Raw genomic sequence first — 10,119 nt, 5'->3', positions numbered from 1 at the left:
ACTTCAACAGAAAAATCTGGTGAGTATCTTTTGAAATGAACTTCTCATGGAGCCTCCGCCGATGAGGCTGAGCGATCCAATCCAGCATACTGCAGAAGTCAATTCCTGATGTTACATCATATACACCACTACACAATGCCAGCAAATACTTGACCCATGGAAACTCATACTCTGCGAGTACATATTTATACATATCTAAACATACACCTCTATTTTATAAACACGCACACGCGAAGTCCATACTCAATATCCCAGTTCAAACTTGGACAGCTGATCAAATAATTGTTAGATATTTTACCATCTGTTGTTTAGTAAGGACGTCGTTATAGATGGCTTCTCGGCGCTTAACATCAAGCTCCTGGCTTGCCTGCCTGCTTAGGGCCAGGGCCTGTACTTGGCTCTCTGTGAGTGTTACATTCTCTTTCCACTGAAAAGGAAAAAAAAAAATCTTGGCATTAGTCATTTTGACAAAAGCGTAATGGTGACTGAGGTCTTGCGTTACATTCTGAGTTGCATCAGGAGTTAAAAAACAGCACAGTTTCTGGAAAACGCAAAATTACACTTGCCCAGAATCAGAACTAAGAGTTATCAGTTCTTTAAACTATTAATTGAGGTAATATGCCTCTAGATTATTGGTAACAAGTGAGACATGCAGTCTAAGATAGATATACAGGGACAAGAAATAGGCAGTATTTCTTATTTGTGTATGATTATTACACTTATTTGTAGAAAGCCATAATTTTCAGTGCATAGCAAGTAGTCATGGATCTGAAGTGCTAGTCCCATAAGGCTCTATGACATCTATATGCCATAAAGGGTTACTGCAAGCTGCAGTGATACAAGTTAACATACACTGGAAATGACATAAATTAATAACAACTAATTAGCTGAATGACATATATAATGATAATTTCTTTGCCTGATAATGTTCAGCTGTAGGTCTAAACCTATAATGAACTCTTTTACTCACTATCGTTGAAATGATGTCTTCAAGGGGCTGAATTCTTGCTGCAGTTACATTGTTGGTTGCTTCCACAACTTTCTCTCTTCCTTGATTAATGAGGTCCTGAGAAAACACCAATAAATTAACTATAATGCACAGATGCAAAGAACACATTTCTTTGCCAACTGTTTCTAAGTTTTCCTCATCTTTGGCTTATGTACCTAGAAAAATTACGTTTTTCTCCTCATTTGCACAAGTCAATTTGTGAGTAACAAGACAGACTCGGACTTCCACACAACTGAACTTCAGTTCAGAATAACTGAACAGCACATACAAAACTGGCAACCTACACAGGAGACGGTATTTATAAAGTAAACAACTATTTTTGTACCTAAAGGTTTTCAGACCATCACAGGAGTGATGCTTTTCTGCTCAGGCAAGTTTTCTGCAACACTGAGTTTGATGATGTCACAACCTCAGCTCATTCTCTGTGCTCAAACTACTGTGACCTATTTTAGCATAATACTGGCATGTCACGTATTATTCCACAGATGCATTCAATATGGGTCCCCCTGATTTGCATACTTTGCTAGAGATTTTCAATTCTTTCACACAAACTCCTCACCAGACACTAGTAGGCATCATAAGACAACCAAATGCCTTTCAACTACTGCAGTTTACAGGGTGGTACGTTAGGAAGAAACATCAGCAGCTGCTTCAGCTAAGACCTGAGGTAACTGGGAGCAGAGCACACTTTCCTCCCTCCCACTCCTTCTCAGACAGAAGGCAGATGGAGGCACAAAGCTAGATGTGGTAATTAATGTCTGCAAGGAATGCAGTTAATCTTCCAGAACCCTGAGATACTACCCAGATAGAGGTCTTGCAGGTTACATTCATACAAGTTAGACTTCAATTTACAGATATGTAACTAAGCAAAAAAGTTAGCTATTAAAAGTAAGAGACCGTTACATAAATATCAGAATATTAAAGAACGACATGAACCACCCATGTGTGACAGAATAATACACGCATGCTTACAGCAACACAGATGTTCCAACAGATCGCTGCTTACCTCCAGCTGCTGGTTGCTCATTGCTGACAGAGCACCCAAATTGAAAGGAATATATGGGGTCTGAGAGTTGAAATTTGTGGGAAGCATGTTGGTCCCAGTCGGCATGTTGAAACGCATGGTCAAGCCCTTGAAAACACAAAATGCACTTGTCTGAACAACTGGAATAATTCACGTTCTCTACCAACCCTTGAAGCAGCACACGCAGACAAGTCAGCCCGTAGAGATGAACACGGCCACCATACATGGCACAGGGAGGCTGAGCTATCCCACTGCACTGAGGAGCCTTTCCAAACCCCAGTTCAAAAGGACATCTCAATCGCAGGGGAACCTCAATTCTAGTCTTAAGTTAATATGGGCATTGAGCTTAATTATTCGGTCATTACTAAGACAAGAATAGCCAAGGTTTATTATTATATCTAAAGTTATTTAAGAAGCATCTTTTAATTGCAAACCCATTACTTAATGTTGATTTTGACTGGATTGTAATAAAAATCTAAAGATGTGAAAAAGATAATTTACTAACAGGAATATAAAGCTCATCTCCCAAATTGCCTTGTAGAAAGCCATGTAAGTGCTCACTGAAATTTATTGTATCTTCCTATTTCTTCTCCTTCACAAACCCTTTTCCCAATACTCCATTTCATTTGGCATTTGTTCATTCAGGATTGTCAGTGGCATTTTATATATCCAATTTTTGTCATTTCAGATTACTGATCAGGTATGAATACCAAACTTAGCCTTTCCAAATTGTTTTTGATGTTATATTCCAGTTACACCAAGTTACCAATACTGCTTTTACAGTTTAAAACGACAACAAAACCAAACCAACCCCCACAGAACCCACCGCTCTATCCAATTTAGTTTTCTTTCTACCACCTGCTTAAATATGAAATAAACAAGATACAGGAAATAAGGGGGGAAAAAGGCAAGATTTTAAGCCCTTTCTAGCAGATGCATGTATGTTAGTAAGATTGTGGCAAAAAGTTCTGAAATCAATTCTACACCTTTAATGGATCTAGAAATTTCCTCAAGTTGTAAAAGTGAGCTATTGAACAGGACACCAGTTGAGTGTTATTATGAAATGGCAGATTTCTGTGTGCAGAAGTAAAAAGTTACTTATAAATGGAAGTAATAAGGAAGATACACACAGAAGAAAAGCATCAGAAGAGTAAACAAGACATGGTATCCTTGTTTTTCCTGAGTTTACATATCCATTTCTTGGCCTATGAGAAAATGATTTTCCCCAAAACAAACTGAAAAGGTGAATGGTAATTATATAGAAAGGCTATTTTCATATACAGAAAACTGGTACAGATAGTTTTACCTTCTTTTCTGCTTCATATTCTGCCCATGCTGCCTTCCTTTCTTCTTCAGTGAGCTCCTCTTCCTCCTTATGGTCCAGGAGCGAATCATGTTCATGATATCCAACTATATACTCTTTATTGATCTGAAGCAATTCTGCCAGAATTGTATCCTGATCAAATGAAAAAGGGATGAGAGAATAAGAAGTCACTCAGTTGCTCTGTTATATTTACTCTTTGTGCAGGCCTTACTGCTTTGACCCAATTTTCATGAACAGCAGCTCCGAGCACTTCAGGGAAACAAAATTAAAAAATAATTTAAAAGTAGAATTTTCCTCAGAGGGAGGGTAATGGATTAACAACCTGCTACAGAGATGACAGTCAGATCACTTAATGAACCACAGGAATGTTCTCAGATTCCACAACAATAAATGCACTTTAACAACCTAAAAAGAAAGGAATGTGCTAAATGATTTTTCCTTTGCTAGGACCGGATACCTGAGAGGACCTATCAATAATCCGCATCTGTAATCTATAAAGAGCACTGCTGCTGGTTGCAAAGCTCTAAGTCGTACTTTGGTTCATCAGCTGTCTGTCGGTACTCTGCAAAACAGGCTGCTTTCTTCAAACTGTCAAGATGCATGTTGAGATAAATAGTCCCCCATCCATTTGGGCTAAAAAAGTTCAAATCTCTGTTGTGAGCTGGATTTTAACAGCAGGTGGCAAGTTCGCTTTCTATATTTCACAACACCCTTACATTTAACTGCTTTTAAGGTTAAGGGAAATGTTTACAATGCCCTTTACAACTACAGTCTATTGTGAAGGTTTTGTTTGCAGACATACTGAAATTGGTAGCTATATTAACACCAAAAATCCTACTGCTGTTTTCCAGTAGGCAGCACTACCAGAATGTCACATAGCTCCTGGGTGAAGCAAAAAGAAGCTAGCTGCCACCCAAACTGGCTAGTGGCTACTGCTCTCGACTGGACCACAGATGCCACATTTTGGTAGATCGTTATCTCAGTTCAGAAGGGAAATAAAAACAGAACATGAATGGGAAAAGCTGGGATTTCAAGGCAGTGTGTTAATAATGGGTTTGCAGTCCCCATTGTCACCGACTCAACATTCCTGTCTCCGCAGCTGTTCAAAGATGACGCCTCTCTGTAGTAAATAAAGGTAATGCTGCAGAGGATCAAGGAGGCTCTCTACAAAGACTATTAAAACCTGCCCCTCCCTGTACCACAGGAGTCCCCATTTCAGAAGGAATGACTGAATGCTTTTTTTTTCTTTTTTAATGCACCTGCAGCACTGATAAGCCCGCCTAACTGAGAAGCTCCAGTACCCCTCAGCATTCCACCTAGGATTAATAACACAAAACCATCGTTCCATTAAACTTTCTGATCCACTCCTGAAACAAATTACGGTGAATGCAGTGAAAGAGACGTCTTTTTGCAGCAGAATTACACAAATACCTACAGACCCAATCAATGCCAAGCCCTTCTTTCTGCCAGACCTTTGTACTTTGGGAACCTTGTACTTGAGAACTGCACTTGAGAGTCCTGACCAGTGGCTTTGCCATGACAGCTACAGAAAGTTGTTCCTGTGCATGTTTAAAGCTCAGTTACAGTAAGCAGAAGGTAACTGTAGGTAACATAAGGAACTATATAAGCCAGTCTTTGTTTTATCCTTCTGTTATCAACTAGTCTTCCTAAATTTTGACCCGTGCTTTCTTCTCCAGCTCTTCAAGAAAACATTCAGTGTAAGACCTGCATGACTCATGGGCACAAGAAACACGTAACGGGATTTTGGGGTGGTGGGAGAGAAGGACAAGAGAGAGAGAAAAAGGGGATGCATTAATGGGATGTGCAGAAAACATCTAGAGGAAGGGGGTAAAGAAGTCAAGGAGGTATTACAAAATTAAGTTAACACAATTAAAAAGCACTCTCAACACACTGTAGCTGTACATCAGTGCGTGGAGGGTTCCAGGCCATGCACATGCATTAATTTCCATGGTAACACTACTATTGAAAATAATACTGGAATATAATCCACACTCACTTGGCCAAGTGTCTTCAAAATGTGGTTTAAATTACATCCAACTGCGTGTTTGCTTTTCTTTGTCTAAACTTTATTTTGCATTAAATATGATGGAGCTTGAAAACTGGTATATGGAAGGTACTGCCATGTGATTTATTTTACAGTGAAGAAAAATAATAAATTCACCTTATATACAAAAAAATGCAGCAGATTAACATTCCTTTCATTTGTTTAACTTGTTGATAAGAAAATGATTATTGTTTATAAGCTTTTAGGTGATATCCTGGTGATGAATTAAAAATTTGAAGAGAGATTTTCAAGTTTTTTATTTTTTAAAAAGGATTAATTTGTCATTTATATAGAAATTAAATGCTATGGAGAGATAGATATATTAGAAAGGAAATCTTCCACAAAGGAATCTAAGTTATGCTGTAGTTCATAAAGGTGTGGTTTTTTTTTCCTCCACCAATTTAAAATTCAATACCAAGGTTAGAAATAAAAATGAACGAAAAATAAAAGCCAGCATATTCTTTGGGTTCTGAAATTAAAAGCCTTCCCAAAATTCACAGAACTGTCCCTTAGTACAAAAATACAATAAAAATCATGTCCTAGGAAGAACGGACAAGGAACAAGGTGCCACGGTGCCAGCTGCAAGGGTCGCGAGGGCCCCTCAAGCCCATTTTGTCCTTGTCCATCTCCTACCTCACCTGCACTATTCTGAAACACTGCACTGGCCAGAGCAAGCCGTGGGCATTGCACTGATCGCAGCACCCAATTATCAGCATTTGTGGTAAAAAACTTCAGTGATAGCTACATGATACCAGCCAAGTCTCCTGGATACCCCAGTGTAATCCTTTGGGAGCTGAGTGTTAAGGGTCTGAGAACCTGCTTTTAAAAAACCAAAACAGCCTAGTCATCATAAATCGCACTGATTTTAAAAAGGACTCAGAATCTATTGTTAAATTCAGGGCAAAGTGAAATGTAACACCTGAAAAACAGTCACAATGCACCAAAGAGTATTTTCTCACTTTACACTATCTTCTCCTTTTACTATTTCTGTAGAGTAGCAATTTAGAGAAAGTTTTTATGCCTCTAGTCTGTATTAGGCAATGAGTCACTACATTTGCATAAAGCTCATGGGCTATATACAGTGATTAGTTCTAATTATTTCTATACTTGAATACAATGAATCTGAATCGACGATTACTCAGTCTTAAGATACCTGTTATGCCCTTCAGACAGCACTTCTGCGGCAGTCATTTTCAAATCTGCAGGGACAGCGGATGAATGAAATGTACTTTCAAGCAGTGGAATTTAAGACTAATTTAATAATTCAGGTGAATAGCATTCATGCTAAAAATACTGTGTTGAAACCAAGTATTTACATTCTTCAAGACGTAGCAGGATTTTCAGAGGGCTAAGGGCAGAGAAATGGCACTGTGAAGTTACTGTTGTAGTGCAGCACGCCTTTTCCCCCGAGAGGGGCGTACACTGGCTCTTAGTGCTCCCGGGAAACCTGCAGGTCTTGCTCAGACTGCAGTGTGCGGAAAACTGCTGCTAAAATTAAAACTTGACATGAAACTTTGATAAGCTTCCAGGAAAACCTACATATTCCACGTTTGCCATGTGGCTTTTCATATAAAATAGCAACATTCAGCATCTTCCCCTCCACCCCCACCTATTAACAACATTTTCTAAGAAAACCCTTCTTTGACTGAAACTTGGGATTATTGCATAAAGGAATTCTCAAGGACGTATTTTGAAAATCAAGTAGCACTCGTTTCTTCACTCACATTAAGGCTTTACTTCTTTCTTTTAAAACAATCCACAATGAATTCTCCTAATTTTTTAGTAAGAAATGAATTAAAAATATTTTTTCTTACATCAAAGCTGCTGGGAAGCGTGTCAAATCTACAAGTTCCAAGAGCAACCCTAATGCCCAGCTCTGAACCACTCCTCCTCAGCACACGATTCCTGACTGCTGACCTTCTAAAAGGTGGCTTCGCTGAAGTCAAGAAGTAAGGTGACTTAGCAGACAATCCGCAGAAAACTTATTTCTCTAGGGTTTTCCACATTTATGCTTAGACAATCAGAGGAAAGATGGAAAACACGTCACCTAATTCTTATTTATAATTCCCTCTAAAGAACATGCATTTTGGAATTGAACCCTTCAAAGCACGTTTTCAAGTACTTATGCATCCATATTGTGAGGAACCTGTTCTGTCAGATCCTAGCTGTATCTCTACTTGATGATTTTATTATGTTTAGGTGCTTTTATTGTGCACTTCACACCAAGGCTATGGATTACAAGGGTAACCCCCGATCTTGCTGCCTCCACAAGAGTAGAGCTACACAATGTTATCGTTCCTTGTTAAGAGACTACGCTTTGGAGATGTAAAAGAGATGAAGAGGCCTGAAGACAAGACAAATGTATACATAAAACCTGTAAAAAGCAAAACAAAAGCCTTCTTTTAGCCTCAATTCCTACTTGGCTTTGATGATAATTATAAAGGAACAGCTCAGTCTTTTTACGTGAGGAGCAGGCAGCTCAATGCTGGAAAAGGGTAATTCAGGTGAAGTTTTAGTGGCCTCTGCCTCCAGCTGAAAGCTGCAGAGATCAGGCAGGGCATGCTGAACTTAGCACAAAGAAAGCATCTTAAGTGAAGTTTTAAACTCCAGCTGCTGTGCAATTAAGGGCTGTTACAATAAAATGCTTCTGAAAGCATATCAGTCTTTATAATCAACTGTTTTCTCTCCAAAAAATGCAACAAATGCAGTGTTAAATTCATCAAATCATTAAAAAAATTATTATTATAAAGGTAAGTCATGCATCTCTGCTCTAATTCCACTGAAATAAGGAATAGTGAGCTTTCTGGATGAGTAAGATTACATGATTTTGATATTTATACCATCCACTGCAATGTTTTCTACAGCTGGTACTTGCTTTTCGTTGTTTATGTAGAACTTCTAGAGAATTGGACAGAGCAAAAGAAATAGGTAAATGAAACAGAAGTTAAACAAATGATATTGTAAATAAGGTATGAGCCACCATTCAGTTAAACAGAACACAGGGATCAAGAAACAAACCGCTGCAACTGCTGCGCTAGCTCACCTGTGTGCAAAGCAAGAACCTGACTGTGGATAAAATGAAAATAACAGATCCCAATCAGCTGAGAAGACACACAGCCAAAATAATAATAATAAAAATTGGGATAATCAAAATAGTTAAGGGGAAAGAGTTTTGTCTTTACATTTTTTATAGTAAATATAAGAAACAAACAAAAAGTTCTGTGACATAAATTACTTTGCAACAGTTTACTACCTTGGCACTAGTCACCCAGGCACCCTAAATGTTCCTATTGCATTTCTTCTTGGATGAACTATCCAGGAATCGCTAATTAGATTAAGTTGCTGCTCACGCGTGTATGATGCCCTTGCAGGACAGATTGCACTCCTGCCCTCAGACTGCCTGGTCCAATCCCAAACCACAAGTAATACTTTGTGCAATGACAGCTACCGACATTATTAACACTCCTGAGACACATCTTTCCCCACTAACAATTTAACATCATTTCACCACAAGCAGCCCAAAGACACGTGAAAACACTGGCTACCACGCATGCTACAGGCAACACTGCTCCCAGCTACCAGAAGTTACGTTACTTCCTGTGCCACCTTCACACCTCACCTCCCACTTCCCCAATTCAGCAGGAACTGAGGGAGCTCAGCATCCCGCAGGATTCTTCCTCACTATCGCAGACCCAAGCCTAATTCGGGGACACAAAGAAAGGGAAAAGATTATTTAGGGGCTAAACTAACTGCTAGCCTTCCACATTCTGTGGAATCAGAATCAGGAATACAAAAGCCTGCTTCCAACAAATAAATACAGAAACTGCTAAAGTAAGATGAATCTATCTGATTTAGAGCCCTTTCAACCATCAAATGAAAACAAAACAGATTAAAAGTGTGCACGAAGATGCACATCTTAATAATAATAATCCTGTTCAATACCATTTGCTAAAGCTATGAAAAAGAACCACGCAGAGTTCCTATACACAGATCTGCTTCACTTCTAGCCAGGGACGTGGTTAAAGCTTTGTATTCAACTTCACTTATATGAACCACATGTTGATGGCTAAATGGAATTAAGTAAGTACTATTAATTAAACTAAAGGAGCATGTTTTAGGAGGTAAAAAAACGAATTTGTAAATTTACAAAATAGTAGAAATTGAATCTGTTATCTACAACTTACTGCTTACAATGTGAAACACCGTAAGAAAAAGAGCTTAGATACAGTCATTAAAGATTGTTTTCAAGGGTTTTAAATGCATGCGTAACAGCGACTAACGCTTTATAGGGCTACTGCTTCCTAAATCCCCCTGACAGCTGCATGGACACTGTAGGTGGTCAAATAAACTCCATTTCAGACAAAGGCCTAAATATTAAGAATGCCAATGTGATGCTCAACCGCAATTTATTATATTACAGTGGCCTACAAACAGTTTCGAATGAAAAGCATACCATTTTTCCTTGAAAATTAATAGATGTACAAACTAGGAAACCTCCTTCTTCACACCCAGACAGTGTGTAATGACCTAAAGCTAACAGCTCAGAGATGTAATCAAGTAATTAGCTACAAGCTGTACATTTACTTGTTACTATTTACTAGCTATTCACCTGGTAAGCTAAAGACAACTGCACAAGTTATTAATCGATTAGCCTTTGGCAGGCCACATTACATTAGTGTATGTGAACAACACCTAAC

The 10,119-nt window shown here is 38.7% G+C and overlaps 1 protein-coding gene across 7 annotated transcripts in view; it reads right to left on the bottom strand.

Annotated features, from left to right (window-relative positions):
* Positions 1-10,119, bottom strand: part of ATRX (ATRX chromatin remodeler) — an 85,991-nt gene that overhangs the window by 3,506 nt on the left and 72,366 nt on the right. For all 7 annotated transcript variants that reach the window (XM_067004794.1, XM_067004795.1, XM_067004796.1 and 4 more), the window contains 4 exons: positions 3,340-3,489; positions 2,016-2,141; positions 971-1,066; positions 299-427 (listed from right to left, as the gene is read on the bottom strand). In XM_067004794.1, the coding sequence (XP_066860895.1) occupies positions 299-427; positions 971-1,066; positions 2,016-2,141; positions 3,340-3,489 (501 nt within the window). The remainder of the gene's footprint in view (positions 1-298; positions 428-970; positions 1,067-2,015; positions 2,142-3,339; positions 3,490-10,119) is intronic.

The sequence above is a fragment of the Anser cygnoides genome, chromosome 13 (assembly GCF_040182565.1).
Source record: "Anser cygnoides isolate HZ-2024a breed goose chromosome 13, Taihu_goose_T2T_genome, whole genome shotgun sequence".
NCBI lineage: Eukaryota > Metazoa > Chordata > Aves > Anseriformes > Anatidae > Anser > Anser cygnoides.
The sequence above is the reverse complement of the archived record's forward strand: the minus strand, read 5'-3'. Positions and strand labels throughout refer to the sequence as shown.